Source organism: Myodes glareolus, chromosome 2 (assembly GCF_982192425.1).
Source record: "Myodes glareolus chromosome 2, mMyoGla1.1, whole genome shotgun sequence".
Taxonomy (NCBI): domain Eukaryota; kingdom Metazoa; phylum Chordata; class Mammalia; order Rodentia; family Cricetidae; genus Myodes; species Myodes glareolus.
Genome location: NC_142027.1, coordinates 131,841,588 through 131,858,567, shown reverse-complemented (window position 1 = coordinate 131,858,567; position 16,980 = coordinate 131,841,588). Strand labels below are relative to the sequence as shown.

Below are 16,980 nucleotides of genomic sequence, written 5' to 3'. Positions count from 1 at the left end.
TTGTGCCTCCACAGCCTGCCAGGATGGATGTTTACTAAGGACGTTCTGTGTGCCAGGCACATTCTTCTGGGCACCTGAGATATATGCTTGAAAATCGAAGGGGCTGAAGTTCTAGTCAGACTGTGAAGAACATGCAAGTAACCTTTCTGCCTTCTGACCTTCCGTACCCAACATGTTCCTTTCGTAGGGTCATGTCATCAGGCCCTCAGCTCTGTTCTGTCAACAGCCTGTTACTGTGACTGGCACTCAGTAGGTGTTCAGCACACAGTGGTGTAATACATGGTGTACATTTCCAAAAACCTATACTCCATCCCAGAGCTTAATCTTCCAGAACATCATACCAACAGCACTAAAAACAAATCCTACAAACATTCAGAGGCATCATCTGGCAGGCTGGGGTGCCCCCGCAGACACCCCCAGTCAGCGAACCGTGGGCTCCTGGGAGCAGCAGGGCTCGCCCCGCCCCCTCTACCGCGCAGCCCTCCCCTCGTCCTCCGCCCACTCCCGTCGGTCTCCTGGCGGCGGCGGCTTTGTCTCCCGGGTAGGGTTCCCTCCCCCAGCCGCTGCCCGGGGAGGAAGCGGTGGAGCTGTCCAGCATCCCGGTGCTGAAAGCCGGCACGCCGGCGCTGCTCCACCATGTAAGGGCCATGCCCAGGCTCGCCCTGGCGCAGCGAGGACATGGAGGAGGACCTGTTCCAGCTCAGGCAGTTGCCGTGAGTACCGCGGGGGCGAAGGGAGGCAGGCGGGGTGCCCTTTAGAAGAGCAAAGCCTGCAGGGGTGCATCCCCGCACGGCCTCTTGAATTGGAAAATGCTATTACAGACGGAAGAATTGGGCCTGGAGGAGAAAAGCCATTTTCCTAGCCAAGCTTCTGTTTCTGATTCATTACCTACCACCCCCCCCCCCGCCCGCCCCGTATCTGTCAGGACCTTGTGAGAATCCTTAGTTTTCCGTGTTTTTCCTTGAAAATCGCTCTCAACCCTGAAGGGGTTTTGAGGTCTATGCTATGTGAACGTGCTGGATGTTGTTTGGAAATGTGGGGTGATACCTGTCCTTATCAGCCTTTCCCTCATACTCTGCAATTCCTGATTTTTTCCCCTACAAGGTCTTTTGGGAAGGACCGATGTGATGTTGCAAACTGCTTTCTTAACAGCAAGGATGTTCCCAGGCTGGGGCAGTCCTTGTTTGTAAAGCCTGTGAATGAGAGGGCTGTGAGAAGTGACTGGCTGGAGACTCTCGCCTTCTGAATGAAGGGTTTGGGGAAGAGCTGGCTGGAGTAAGCCTCAGCACTGAAAGCAGCGCTAGGAATGCATTCCTCTGAGGTCGGGAATTGGGGTGGGGGGATGATACAGTTCCCTCTAAGACTCTTGGGGGAACACAGGCAGTGGGAAGGATCGAGGCCTTGCGGGGGTTGCAGGCATTTTTCCTGCCACAAGCAATACTGATTTGTTAAGCAAATTCCAAGAGTCTGAGTGGGGATAATTAAGAATAAAGAGAATATTTCCAGAGGTTCCTGTTTTAATTTTTTAGAGTCACTAGCCATCTGGGAGGTGGAAGTCAATTCCATTTGGGTCTGTTGGGAAGGACTGGTTATTGTTGGCCTGTGTGTACTTGACTGACTTTAAAAATGGTATGGGTCCCCCCAACTCAAGCTACTGAAGAATTCTCCCAGCTTTTCGAGTGACTGATCCGGCTTCTCTGAGACTCTGAGTACCTGTGGGGTTGTCATATTTACTTCCCAAATCACGGAAAATTAATTATCATTATTCAGTTTTTATTAATTGAAATTGTACTTTTTAGCTTTTGTTATTAGATCCAAAATACCCCCGAACTAATGACAGCTTTATTTTACAATGTTAAAGGGTACGCACTTCTAATATCCCAACGTCCATGTACCATACACAAAAACATAAATGTCAGAGAACAGATCCCTCAAAGAACCCATATCACTCTCACTGAGTGAGCCAAACAATTACTCCAAATAAAAAAATAATCCACAAATTGAAACAGAATACATATATTAGAATGTCAGCTTTAGTGGAATGAATTTCCAAGCACTCTCAGAGCACGTGAATTTGGCAAAAGACATAAGTGCCTTTGATCTACTAATATATAGATATGACATTACTTACTGATTCTTTTCATAACTAAAAAAGAGTGCAAACAGGGAGCCGTGGTGTGGCTCATTCAGAGCGCCCCCCCCCCGTTTGCAAGGTCGTGGATCCCACCCCCAGCACTAATATACAGAAGGAGATGGTGAGTACAGGGAAACTGTAATTAATTCAGGCTGGGTCTAGAGATGCAGCTCTGGAATCCCAGCACTTGAGGGAGGGACCGAAGCTCAGGGGTTCACATTCTAGGCCAGCCTGAGCCCCTTCCTGTCTCAAAAATACAATAATGATACTACTACTAATAATAATAACAATTGATTTTATTTTAAATTTAAATATATTACAATTATTCAATACACACAAAGTAGATTCAGGGATTACAGTTTGCAGATAGTATCCATCTTGGTCCTTAGGGTGCTTTTAAATTCTCAGTCTCAATATTCTATAGACAGAATATGTGGTATCTATTGGAGAGATTAAATGGTGTACTGTCAGAGAACAATGGCTCTTAACCAGGCAGATTCGGGTTCAAATCTTGATCTCAAATCAATTAGCCTTTTTAAGACTCAGTTTCTCTAGCTGGGGCCAAGTGGACAGCAGCTCGGTGTGTGAGTAGCAGACTCGAGTACCCAGGTTCAATTCCTGAAGAAATGACTATCATGATACTTGATTTATGTTTATTCTGAAGGTCAAATGAGATGTGTGCTAAGTGCTTGACTACACAAAGTGATAGACATTGGTTATTTATTATTGTCATTACATCTGAAACATTTATAAAAGGTAATTATGCCGGGCGGTAGTGGTTCATGCCTTTAATTGGGAGGCAGAGGCCAGCGGATCTCTGTGAGTTCGAGGCCAGCCTGGAACAAGATCTAGTTCCAGGACAGGCTCCAAAACTACAGAGAAACTGTCTTGAAAAACCAAAAGAAAAAAAAAAAAAAGCAAAAAAAACCTCAAACAAACAAAAAAAACTAAAAAAAAAAAAAGAAAAGAAAAGAAAAGAAAGAGTAATTGTGTAGATTGGTGCTGCTGGACTCCCCAAAATGGCTGCTCAAAAACCCCAGGGGCTGGTGAGACCGTCCGGCTGTTAAGAGCACTTGCTGCTCTTTCAGGGGACAGAGTTTGATTCCCAGGACCCATGTTCTCAAAAACACCTGTAACTCCAGTTTTTGGATGTCTGATGCCTTCTTCTGTCCTCACATGTGGCATACAGGCACACGTATAGGTAAATAAAAACAAAAAGCCAAAATTTTTTGAAAGAGAAACCCCAAAATACACTTGAATGAAGTCATAATTAGCCTGTAACTGTGCTGACCTCCGTTTCTAAGAACGAGGGAGCTAAAAGAGAAAGAAACAGGCAGCCGTGTGAATCTGAGTGGGTTATACATCACGACTTAGCTGTTTCTCAAACCATGCCCTGAATATATTATGCACAGATTGCAGGCAACAGATTTCCTGAGAGCAATATGGTTTAAAAAAAAAATTCAGAGAGCTGGCAGAAGTGGGCTCTGAAACAGCCTGGGCCCTGCAGGAGGTTGGGTGTTCACAGGCTCTAAGCCTCTAAGCAGATTGCAGGGTTGGAGAGGGGAGGGAGCAAGGGTGTCTAAGAACGGCTGGTGCGCCTGTAGGCCCTGCTGCATGGCCCTGGCATGGCCCAGTGGAGACCACCAAGGGCCCTTGTTGCTTCCTCGCTTTCTGCTGGGAACACGCATGTGTGGAATGAGCAAGTGAAAGTTGTGTACTGTTCTTCCTTATCGTGTACCCGCGCACAGAAGATTTTCCTTTTCCAGGATGATGATTTTTCTTTTTGGTGATGGGACTGGAGCCCAGGGTCTCACGCATGCTAAGAAAGAACTCTGTCACTGATCTACATCTCCAGCCCTCAGATGACTCTGTCTTTTCCTGGAATTCACTATCTGAACCAGGCTGTCCTAGAGTTCACAGAGATCTGCCTGCCTCTGCCTCCTGAGTGCTGGGATTAAAAGTGTGTGCCACCATTCCTGACCACTCAATAGTTTAACTTTGATACATGCCATCCTTGATACAAAGTATCAAGGCCCAAAGTATTAAGATAAAATGGCCCATACCTTGAAAGAGTTGCAGTCTACAATCACAGTACGGTAGCCACTGGCCACATGTGGTTAATATGAATTATTACACGTGAAATAATTTATGCAATATAATATTGTTCTAGTTACATTTCTGTGGCTGTGCTAAGACAGCCTGCATCACAGAGGAGGGAAGGGCGTCTCCAGCCCTTGTTCCTCATCATGGACCAGCACTCAGGGAAGCCACGGCAGGAACTTGAAGCAGCACACTTGCTGTTGCAGGCAGCATTGCTTCCTACTGGGGAGGTCACTTGACAACCAAGGTACAGCAGGAACCATGGAGGATGCTGCTTGCTGACTCACTGACCAGCTTATACCCATCTGGCTTTCTTACACAGCTCAGAACCACCTGCCCAGGGACTGGTGCCACCCACAGTGGGCTGGACCTTTCTCTGTCAATTTACAATCTAGATAGTTCCCCACAGAGGGCACACAGGCCAACCTGGCCTCCCTCTTCAGCTATGTCCAGTTGATAGTCCAAGCTGACCAGGACAAATATATAGTATAGATAAACAAAACCTGCCCGTCTTCAAATGCTCACTACGATTCACTGACTCCCTGTGGCAAGGGGCTACCTCGGTGTGTATGATGTTCAGATGTTTCTGGAACTGCGCAGCTTGCAGTACTTTCCCGGGTTCTGTCGCGCAGGCCTGGCCTGGGAGAGTAGGCGAGCATTGATGGAGTCGCAGTCATAGCTATGAGAGCTGTTTTAAATGCTCATCCAGCCAAGGACTGTGCAGGAATCCTGATTCTAGATACTTAGATTGAGGAGAACTTCCAAATGTATGGTTCCTTTCAGAAACACAGTAGCAGTGTGGAACATTCCAGAAAGAGGGGACTTGGTGAGGAAAAGCTCAGCGTGGGAAGAGCATGATGTGTCTCGAAGTCATCAGTAGAGTGTGCTGATAGGACATCTTTAGAGGTGACCCCAAAAGCACAGAGCCAGGACACTCAGGGCCTTCCGGGATGCTGTGAAGTTAGTTTCCAGCTTCTGAGTACTCACTCCATCCACCATTTCTCTTTTACATTTCCTGTCTTCGCGGTTGAGCATGCATCTGACACCTCAAATGAGTCCTTCGTTCATTTCTTTGGCCTCAGTAACTGAGACAAAATGGGGGAACTGGCAGTGCTGGGTTCAAATCCTACCTCTGACGCTTACCACTGGGGTGATTTTTGACCTTTAACCTCATCCTACTAAGGCTAGGTGCTCATCCGTGAAGTTGGGAGCCTGCCCACCTCTACATAGTTAACCTGATCTGGGAGCAGGGGAAGACACTGGGCAGTGCCACTCCAACGAATGCTTCTGGTATTTCTTGTTCTCCTCTCCTTTGGCTTGGGCCCCTGGACCTCACTTTGTTCATGGAATAGAGTAAGTGCCTTTGCCGAAACGCCTGCAGGGGTGTGGCCACATGCATCTGAATTCGAATGCTTTTAAAATTTACAAAAAAAAAAAATGATAATAATAAAGCTTGATTTTAATGTGTGTGAATGCGTGTGCCTGCGTGAGTTTTATGTGCACTATGTGCGTAGGAGTCCTCAGAGGCCAGAAAAGGACTTCAGAGCTCCTAGAATTGAGTTCCTGGGGGAAGTTGTGGCCCTCTCACGACATAGTGCTGGAAGCAGCCCTGATTCTCTGCAAGATGGGTTAGTGACCTTAGCCATCAAACCTGCTCCAGCCCTGGAACTTGACCTCACAATCCCTCCTCTTTCAGCAACTCCATTCCCTGACAGCAACACCCCTATTCACTGGTAACCACACCCATTTCCCTGGTGACCACACCCCATTCTCTAGTGGCCACACCACCATTCCCTAGTGGTCACACCTCCATTCCCTGGTGACCACACCTCTGTTCCCTGGTGATCGCATTCCTCTCATTCCCTGATGACCACACCTCCATAGCCCGACCACGCCCCCATTTCCTGGTGGCCACACCCCCATTCCCTAGTGGCCCCACCTCCCATCCCCTGGTGGCCACACCTCCATTCCCTAGTGGCCACACCCCTGTTTCCTAGTGGCCACACCTCCATTTCCTGGTGGTCACACCCCCATTCCCTCGTGGCCACAGCTCCATTCCCTGGTGACCACACCCCCATTCCCTGGTGGCCACACCTTCATTCCCTTATGACCACACCTCCATTCCAAACCCTCGAGTTGTGCTTTGGCTTTCTCCAGCATTTTCAATCTTTGGGAAATCTCACTTGCTGCTCTTGTGTCTCTGTGTCATCCACACTTCAGCCTGCTTCTCTCACAGTCTCTAGATCCCACAGGCACGTCCCATCTGTTCTCCACAGGATTTAGCTCCTTGCTAGCCTCCCCACTCTTGGCCTTGCTTCCTAAGAGCCTGCTCTCAGCACATCCACTGGAAGGTTTTCCCCTTAAGACTTATTTAATTAAATTTTTTTCTATGTGTGCATGTGTCTCTGTGTAAGTATGTGCACATGAGTGTGGGTGCCCACAGAGGACAGAGGGGACATTGGGTCTTCTGGAGCTGATGTCATAGGCATTGTGAGCCATCAATCTCAGGTCCTCTGCAAGAGCAGCATGTATTCCTAACGGCTGAGCAATCCCTCCATCTCAAGGGAGCCTTGGTCAGATGTCAGACCATGCAGTCACCTGCTCGAAGGCTTCCTGAGGCTCTTGTTCACATTGCCTCGAACAGCTGCAGCCCTTTCTCACATACACCAGTTAGGTACCATAAGCCCTAAGCCAACAAAAACTCAAACCAGAAGACGCAGGCAATGAGCCCTGGGAAAGGCCACAATTCCTTGCCTTGTACGTAGGAATGGGAACTGGTCTGGCTGCTGTGGAACAGGGTGGTGGGGCCTCAGAAGCTCAAGACTAGGATCTACCTGCCCTAGCAGGTTCTACGTGCCGGGGTCTGTATCCACAGCATCGACCAGTTGTGGGTGCAGAACAGAGAAGAGCATGGCTTCCTCACCAGCATCTGAAGGCTGATTTTGTTGTTCTCTCAATGGCAGTCTGTTTCCATGGTGTTGACCCTGTGACAGGAACCGTAAGTAATTTAGGGGCCCATTAATGTATACAGGAGGATGTGTGGACGTCATGTGCAAATCCCATACCATTTCATTTGAGTACCCAAAGACTATGATTTCCATGGAAGGTTCCGGAATCAATTTCTATAGCTACTGAGAGATGGCTGTGTGCCCCAAAGAAATGGACATGTGACCTTATTATGCCCAGATCACAGGGAGCCCCAAAATATCACCACAGAGACCGAATCCTGTATGGAAAAGCAAAAAAGTCTTTATTCAAGTTTGAACTTGGACTCCTCACGTGTCCAATGCACTGGCATGATAGGAGAGCCTCGAGTTCAGTTGGGGTGGGTTTTTTGTCATAGCAGAGGTTGGAGCGAGGGACCCCTGATTGACATTTGTCTAGTGGTGTGGTGAAAGGGGATGAGTGTGTGCTGGACAGGACATCAGGTGATTCTGTCTACAAATAGTTGGAATGTCAGGTACTTCCCCTTTGGACGCTGATCGCTGGGTGGTGTCTGGGTGGTCCCAGTTTGTGGTCTTTTCTGGAGTCAGGTGTTGCCTTAGAGTAAACTGAGACTCAGGCCTACTTTCTGGTTGGTCTCTATTGAGTCTATCTTGGCAGGTGTGTACCAAGCTGCCCTGGGCCCTGAAGTCTCTTTGTATATCCATGCGCATCATTTTGTTATCAATAGTAGCCAACTTGTGGAGAGAGCCTATATCCATTAACAGATAAAGTGTGGTATATCTATCTAGTCAATTAGAATACTGTTCAGCCTTGAAAGGGAAAAACATTCTGGACCTTGTGGTAGCAGGAGTGAACCCTGAAGTCAGGGCCAGTCATGCGTCCTCAGTGCAGTGGCTTGACCAGTGTGCCCAGATCAGGTATGTTTCCAGAGACAGAGTGGAGTGGTGGTTTCCAGGGAGTTGGTGGGGAAAGGGGTGGACAGGAAGCAGCAGCTGATGTCACAGACTTGGGGATTTGAAAAGATGTGTAGCTGGGTGCTGGTGGCAGCTGCGTCATCATGTGACTGCACTCGATGCCACAGAACTGAAAATGGTTAAAACAGGAATTCTTTGCTTTGCTTTTTGGGATACAGAGTCTCATACAGTCCAAGCTGGCCTTGACTTCACTAGGTAGCCAAGGCTGGCCTTGAACTCCTGGTCCTCTTTCTTCTGTGTCTTGAGTTCAGGAGTTACAGCTGTGTGCTATCACAAGCAGCAAGATGATCAAATTTGTTACATATATTTTGCCATAACTGAAAAAAAATAAGCGGTCTCCATCCATCCTCCATAGATGACATGAAGCTAATTTTTTTATTTTGTAGCATTTATCATTTGAAAGCTTTATTATTACTATGTGTTCGGTTGGAACCTCCAGCTCACTCCTGCACGATCCAGAAAGCCCCATTCCTCTCTCTATTTTCTCCAAACCCCACCCACTCTGAGAGTCTCTGAACAAAGGAAAGGCACCAAAAAAGCCCAGTTCCGCATCTTGGCAGCTAGTGCGACTTCCTCCCCTGTTGCCACCAAATGCCCAAGCCCACCCCCCACCCCCCCACCCCCCCACCCCCGCTGAAGTGCTTAGCTTGTGTTATCACCTCTCACCTACAACCTCTAAAGTCTCCTTGCTTTAGTTTGCGTGTGTGACTTCTCTGGCCTCCATCTCTGGGACCGGAGAACACGTCCAGAGTTGCTCTGCTCATATATACCTGTTACACTTTTTCAGTTTGGCTTGATCTGGCTTAACTGAATTGCTGGAGAAACCTATTATGGGGAGGGGGCAGAGAACCTATCATTGTGTGTATACATAATGTGTGTTTCGATGCACACGCCACAACGTACATATGTAGATCAGAGGACAATGTATACAATCAGTTCTCTCCGTCTACCTTCACATGGGTTCTAGGAATTGACTGTGCAGCTGAGAGCTTGTGCAGCAAGCCCCTTTACCCACTGAGCCATCTTGCCAGCCCTCACTTTCTAAAACTCATTTATTTTGGTGTTACAACTGAACCAAGGGAGGGCTTGAGCATGCTAGGCGCGTGCTGTGCCCTGAACCACACCCCAGCCCTTGTTGTCCAGTGTTTCCTCTGTGGAGAAAGGTTTGCAGGGAGAGGAATCATTCCGCATTCCAAGTGTGGGGGCAGGGCTGCAGATTCCACCCCAGGCTGGATCACTGGGCCCTAGTGTAGACCAGGTTACACTGGATCACTGGCCCTAGTGTAGACCAGTTTATGTGGCCAAAGGGTTAAGAAAGCTCTGTGATGAGGAAAAACAACAGAAAATCCCTGCAGTGACTGAACTATTTTTCCTGCCAGTTGGGATGAACACAGTTGCAGAGCTCTGCAGGGGCTCCAACCTCCAACCGCCTCCGAAAATCAGACACAGATTTCTTGTTTATTTATTTATTTATTTATTTATTTATTTATTTATTTATCTATTTCTTACAGTTTTTTTAAACATTATTTCTGCTTCGTGTGTGTGTGTGTGTGTGTGTGTGTGTGTGTGTGTGTGTGTGTGTGTGTGTATGTGATGCTTATGGATATCCCAGAACAACTTTTGGCAGTGAGTTCTATCCTTCCACCCTGTGGGACTGAGGGGTGGAACTCAGTTTAACAGACATGGCAGCAAGCTCCTTTTCCTAGGTGAGCCATCTTCCTGGCCCCTGGTTGTGACCTCTCTAGTTGGCTGTGCCGGGTTAGGTGACTGTCCTTGTGTGACTAGTGGAGTCTATTTCATTCTTTAATCCATTCAGGTTCATAAGATTTTCTTATTTCCAACATAATTACCTAAGAAAACAGTTCAGAAGTAAGAAAGACAGCCGGGCAGTGGTGGCACATGCCTTTAATCCCAGCACTCAGGAGGCAGAGGCAGAAATCTCTGTGAGTTCAAGGTCAGCCTGGTCTATAAGAGCTAGTTTCAGGACAGGCACCAAAAGCTACAGAGAAACCCTGACTTGAAAAACAAAACAAAACAAAAAAAGGTATGAAAGACAGTTGGTTTATGGTTTCAGAGGTCTTAATCCATGCCGATTGGCTCCATTGTCTTGGGATAGCCTGTGGCTGGTTGGGTTCATTGTCTTCGGATAACTCATGATTGATTGTCTCCATTGTCTTGAGATAGCCCATGACTGACTGACTCCATTGTCTTGGGATAAACCATGACTGGTTGTCTTCATTGTTTTGGGATAACCCATGGCTGGTTGTCTCCATTGTCTTGAGATAGCCCATGATTGGCTGGCTCCATTGTCTTGGGATAGCCCATGGCTAGTTTACTTTGTTGTCTTACGAGAATGATGATATTACAATCACATCCTGGCAACAGGGATGTGTGGCAAAGAAGGCCTCTCACCTCAGAACATCCAAAAAGTACAGAGACACTGCCAGGAAAGTGGTGGGGACCCCCGGGACCATTGAAGGGTCTACCTCCAATGACCTAACTTCCTCTCACAGACCCACCACCTTCCAGAGGCTGGTGAGTGAGTCTTTAACCCGGGCCTTCTAGTGACACTCCAGGTTCGAGCTGTAAGCCTTGCTTTTCTCCTTGACATGGTTGGCATTTTAGACCAGATCTCACCGTTGGGAATTTAGCTATGTCCCTACCCGTTGAATGCCCCCTCTACTTCTCAGCTTCAGTTATGAGAATCGAAACTGTCTCCCAACATTGTTCATGTCCCTGGGAGGACACCCCTACCTAGACCAGTTATTCAGTCACGACCTCCAGAACACCTTCCAATCTCCCCTGGAACCCCACTTCTGACTCCAACACGTTGAATCCTTCATACCTGCTTCCTCAGTAACACCCAAATCTTCCCTGACCCCTACCCCACCCCGTGTGTCTTTGCTTAAAAGATTCTGAGAGCCATCAGGGCAAGAACTCAATCTTACAATGAGAAGATCCTTGCTGTACACTCATTGTGTAGTGGCGAGAATAAAAACTTCCAGCTAGGTGTGATAGTGTACCCTTTGATCCTAGGAATTAGGAGGCAGAGACAGGAGGACCTCTGGAAGTTAAGGCCAGTCTGGCCCATGTGATGAGTTCCAGGCCAGCCAGGACAACACAAGTAAGAGTTTATATCAAAGCAAATAAAAGCTGGTCATGACAAACCACTGGGGAGGCTGTAGCCTGAGCCCTGACTCCTCCTCACTTCTCCATTGGTGACCCAGCTGAGAGCCATTGCTGGGCATCAGGGTCAACCAGACCTGCTAACTTTGTAGGACTGTGGGGCAGGTTGTGGTTCCTCTCATGCTTCAACTTCACCGTCTGTGAAGCTGAGCACACATGAGTGGGCACACATGAGTGGGTGCAGAGAACATGGTATGGGCCTTATGGACGCCCTCCCTCTCTGTCTGTGAACATTACTATTGTGGTGGAATGTTCCCCCACCCCAGCTTACTCATTTGAACATTTGGTCTCCAGTTGATGGTTTGGGTTTGAGAGTCTGTGGCACTGTTAGGACATGGGGCTTAACTTGAGGATGTGAGTCACTGGGGAGTTGGCCTTGAGGCTTATAGGTAGCTGGGCCCTGGTTCTGGCCTTCTTTAACCTTTCTAATTCCTCCAAATGGGAGTTAGCTCCGGCCAGCACAGCTGTGCCACTGTGATTTGCCCCCAGATCATGGGCCCAAAGAAATCCATTGCTTCATCACAGTTGTGGGAAATGGTGCCACCATAAGAAACCAGGTCCCGGAAGTGACCCACTGCCACGTTCAGCCTGACCAGAGGCTTCTGGGGCTTCAGAACTGGTTTGTGGCAGGAATGCAGAAGACTTCTGTGCTAGGGAAGCCTTAGAATAGTGAGTAGAGCTTGGCAGGAGATTTGCTGGTAACTGTGGAAAACCAGAATGGTGATGGGAGCGTGCCCTGCAAGGCCAGGCTCATGTGTGAACCTCCGGTCTCCAGTTCCCGGAGATGTCTTAGGAGATCGGAGAGTGTTTAGGAGGTAGGGCCTGGCAGGAGGAACTGAGTCACCTGGTGTGGGCTCTAGGTTACAGCCTGATCCTGCTTTGGGTCTGTTTCCTAGTCTGCCCAGTCGTGGGCAAGCTCCTGCAGACACACACCCGCTATCACAGACTGTGTCCCTGTAACCCACAAGCCAGAATAGACCTTTCCCCCAGATCGTTTTCCTCAGGTAACTGGTCAGAGTGAGGGAGAAAATGAATATGATCACAAGTTAGACATCTGTTTCTCAGATTCAACCTCACTGCTCGTCAATCAACAACAGGAAAACAAATGAAATCCACAGAAAACTAAAATTTATATCCACGACAGACTTAGAATTCAGGAGTGTGGTTTCCAAATTTCTGTGGACACTGTCAGCATCTTCTTGAGCTTGAAGTCCCTGAGCCACCATGCAGGGGTGTAGAGCCTCTGGGCTGGGGTGGTTAAGCAGCTCTCTCCAAGTGCTCTTGGTTTCCGTAGGGAAACACTGGCCTATAGAGTAAGAACACCTGTGCTGGAGCCTAACATGTTTGTGCACAGCTGGAAGCCCAGCATTTGGGAAGCTGAGGCAGGAGGATCATGACTTTGAGGCCAGCCTGTCCTTTTTTTTGTTTTGTTTTTCAAAACAGGGTTTCTCTGTGTCTTTGGAGCCTGTCCTGGAACTAGCTCTTGTAGACCAGGCTGGCCTCGAACTCACAGAGATCCGCCTGCCTCTGCCTCCCAAGTGCTGGGATTAAAGGCTCGTGGCACCACCTCCCGGCCCAGCCCGTCTTTTAAAAAAGTCACAGGATCACTTTTTGACTGTAGTGGTCTATTGTTTGTATTTTGATCAATAAATCTTGCCTGAAGACCAGAGGCAAGGCTAAAGTCACTAGAGGTCAGGCAATGATGATACACACCTTTAATCCTAGGATTTCGGAGTCACAGGGCTTTAACCCCAGGACTAGAGAGAATATAAAATGGGAGGAGAGAGAGAGAGAGAGACTTCGTCTGCTTAGTTTGCAGCTGTCCAACCCTAGTAGAGGTAAGAGTTCTCTAGTGGCTTGGCTGCTGTGCTTTTCTGGTTTTCGAGTTGAACCCCAAATTCTGTCTCTGGGTTTTTATTATTCATGCTACACACAATCTTTTGGCTAAAATCAAGTAAAAAAGTCACAGGGCTGGAGGGGTTAAGGGGTTAGCTTAGGGATTAAGAGTATCGGTTGCTCCTGCAGAGGCCTAAGTTGCCAGTGTCCAGGTTCCATGACTGTAACTATAGCTTTAGGGGATCCAACATTCTCTCCTGGCGGCTTCTGTTTGTGTGTGTGTGTGTGTGTGTGTGTGTGTGTGCGCACACACACACACACACACACACACACCACACATACACACAAATAAAAGTAAAATCTTTGTAAAATTTTTTTTCAGAGATTAGAATACTGAATCCAAGATCTCCTATCGCTGTGCACTGTCTAAGGGCCGTCATTGTCTAAGGTCCTGATGCAGTCCTGATGCAGTCATGGTATTCTCTCTAAACCTTACTTCACCTGTCAATCTGTTGGAACCCCTTAGGAATGAGTCCACAGTCCTCAAGGCTTGCTTCTGGCCCACTGCTGCGATGCATACATATTTAAGTATCACTCTTGATCTAGTCATGTGGGCACCCACCTGCCTAGAAAGCCTCTCCTGCATCTAGCACCCCTAAAACAGCCTTTTAGTCTCAGGACTTTTCTGTCTGCGAAGGGGCTCCTTACACCGGCTTGAGACCTGTTCCCCACCTCCTTCTACAGCAGAGTCATTCTTTGGGTCCAGATTGAACGACAGTGTCTTTCCACACATCAGAACCTCAGGTATTGAAAAGACAGGTCCCCTCCCTGGGCAGCCTTTTCCCAAACCACAGCAATCTAAGAGTCTCTTCAAGGGGGCTGGAGAGATGGCTCAGTGGTTAAGAGCACTGGCTGCTTTTCCAGAGGACCCAGCTTCAATCCCCAGCACCCGCATGGCAGCTCACAACTGCCTGTAACGCCAGCTCCAGAGGATCTGGCATCCTCAGACAGATATACTTGGCTGCAAAACACCAATGTACATAAAACAAAAATGAATCATAAAAACAAAGAGGGCCTCAGGCTGGCTCTGCAGGATCCTAGGCAAAGGTCATTTGTCAGTGAACTCGGCCGTTCCTGTTGCCTGAGCTGCAGTGTGAAGCCCCACTCATCAACGGCTGTCGGATTCCAGAGGCCCTGGTCTCCCGTCTTCTCTCACCATCTTTCAGTAAGACACGTCAGCTTCCTGGATTTCCAGCATCTTTGCCATCTGAGAGCCCTGTCAGTCTGTCTCAGGTATCTTTGCCGTGATCAAACGCCCGACATGACATCTTAATAGATCTTTTATTTTTGTCTCACAGTCTCTGAGGCTTCAGCCACCATGGTGAGGGAGGAACGGTGGGACAGCTCAGCTTATGATGACAAAGGCATCTGACAGAGGCTGTCAACAGCACAGAGTCCAGGAAATAGAGACCGTGACAGGAGGAGCCAGGATGACATATCTATAGCGTATGTCCTTCCTCCTGCTAGATGCCATGCTGAAGGTTCCTCAGCCTCTCAGAAAAATGCCAGCAGCTGGAACAAGCCCTACTCCAGACAAGAGCTGGCAGGGGACAGGAGCTGGCGGGGGACAGGAGCTGATGGGGGAGGGGGGCAGGAGCTGGTGGAGGACAGAAGCTGGTGGGGGACAGTATCTCATACTGAAGCCACCGTGTCTCCCCTTCTAGAGCGGACTCGTCCTCAGACAGCAAAAGCTGAGCTGGTACTGGGTCCTGAGGTCTTGTCCCCAGTCTCCTCCCTTCTCTGGTTCTCAGTCTATGGAGCACATCGCCCTGCCCCCTCCTGCCACCCCTGTCCCCACAGTTGTAAGCAGAACACATCCTTTCAATGGGCCTCTTAACCTGTCCATACCTAAATTACAGCATGGTCCGTGACGCACGCGTGTTTGTACCTGCGTGTGGGACCCTGAGACAACACGGCTGTTGCTCCTCAGGTGCCATTTCTCTTTCCTTTGAGACGGGGTCTCTCACTGACCAGGAAGTTGCCAGAATAGTTGTCAGGTGAGCCCCAGGGACCCACCTGGCTCTGGCTCCCCAGAGGTGGAATTACCAACCTGTGCCCTACACCTGACTTTTTAAAAACTGGGTTTAGGAGCTCAAACATGGTCCCCCTCCCACTTGTAAGGCAAGCACTTCACAGACAGCCACCTCTGTAGTGCCCCTGTGTCTTGCAATGCTGTGAGGACATAGTCCTCTTGTGCGAGAAGGCGCTCTGTGACCTTACCATGACAATGCTGAGAACCATATGACCTCTATCCCACTCCGAAGCCAGCATTGAGCAGACCACCAGCCCTGGATCGACACTTAATGAAATCACCAGTCTTTCCAAGACACTGTCTCCACGGTGATACCTTCAGTTTCCATGGCAACCATGTGAGACAACAACTACCACCTATACTTAAAATCCATGAAACTGACTCAGGGTGGTGAAGTGACCTTCCCAGGGTCACACAGCGCCTGAACAGTGTGGATAAGGAGAGTCAAAGCCAAGACAGTCTCAGGTGGCACTGTGGGCTCTCTTCTGAGGTAACCCCTCTGTCTGCAGGACCCCAAATGCTACCCTGTGGTGACCACAGATCAATTCAAGCTTCAGTTGTCAGCCTGGTCTCAAGGAATTAGGGTCAGAGGCTCGGATGGACAGAAAAACTCTGATAAGCACTCTGGAGTTGTAGGCCCTTGCTTAGGGTCCCTGACAGGGCAGATCTCAGTGGGCAGCTGTCTCAAGCTCTTCCCTCCCTTAAGTAGCAAACTTAGATAAAAACAAATGTCTCTGGCTATTTTGGTAAATTATAAACTATATATATATATGTATATATATAACTATATATATATATATAAATATGTATAAAATATGCATTTAAATGCCAAGAAATCCAAGCAGCAGGAGCCGGCCTGTCTTAGGCTTACCATATATTCAGCATATGCCACTGATTTCTCTTTCATATCCCCCTCAGGAAAGCTTGGCTCATACAGTTGATAAACATTTTTTTTTGAGCCTAACAGATTCAAAATATAGCCTGCCTGGCTGCGTCTAATTTAACGTAGTCAAAGTCTCTCTTTCGCATCTGTCTGAGGACAAGTCTAACAGTCAGAGTTGCTTCTTGAAGGGCATCAGGGAGGAAGCGGAGAGAGAACCTGCAAGACGGGGTCATTCCCACTCAGCAGGGGCTTCTCAGCCTCACATTGGCCCTGCCAGCCCATCACCCCCATTTCACAAGGCCATCTGCGAGCCCATACAGCATGAACTCATACTCAGGAAACATACGGAAAAAAAGCAATATGACATCCCAGTTAAAAAATGTCAATACTTGGCAGCCAATCCAGCACTCAGAAGGTAGAGGCAGAGGCAGAGGCAGAGGCAGGAGGATCTCTGTGGGCTCGAGGTCAGCCTGGTCTACAGAGTGAGTTCCAGGACAGCCAGGGCTCCCCAGAGAAAATCTGTCTCAAAAAACAGACACCCCCCCCCCCGCAAAACAAACAAACAAACAAACAAACTGGATTCAAATGAGTTGAAAAGGAAAATGTTTTTCTCCCTCAGGAGCCCCCATCCCTCCAGCACCTCCACCTCAGGGCAGCTTCAAATACTGACACAGTAGGGTGGGGCCAAGGCCAGACACTCTTGTTTTAGGGGATGTTGGGGCTTGAACCCATGACCTGGCTACCCTTAGGCGGGAGCTATACCACTGAGGTACAGTTCAGCCTAGGTTCTGCAAGCTCCTTAGGGAGGCAGAAGCCTGGATCAGGACCA

At 48.5% G+C, this 16,980-nt stretch overlaps 2 protein-coding genes across 2 annotated transcripts in view; one reads left to right on the top strand and one right to left on the bottom strand.

Annotated features, from left to right (window-relative positions):
* Positions 1–16,980, bottom strand: part of Usp30 (ubiquitin specific peptidase 30) — a 61,130-nt gene that overhangs the window by 34,445 nt on the left and 9,705 nt on the right. The window lies entirely within an intron of this gene.
* Svop (SV2 related protein) overlaps positions 507–16,980 on the top strand; it is a 68,435-nt gene continuing 51,961 nt past the window's right edge. Inside the window, exon 1 of the mRNA XM_087903717.1 lies at positions 507–713. Within this exon, the coding sequence (XP_087759843.1) occupies positions 679–713 (35 nt within the window). The 5' untranslated portion in view covers positions 507–678. The remainder of the gene's footprint in view (positions 714–16,980) is intronic.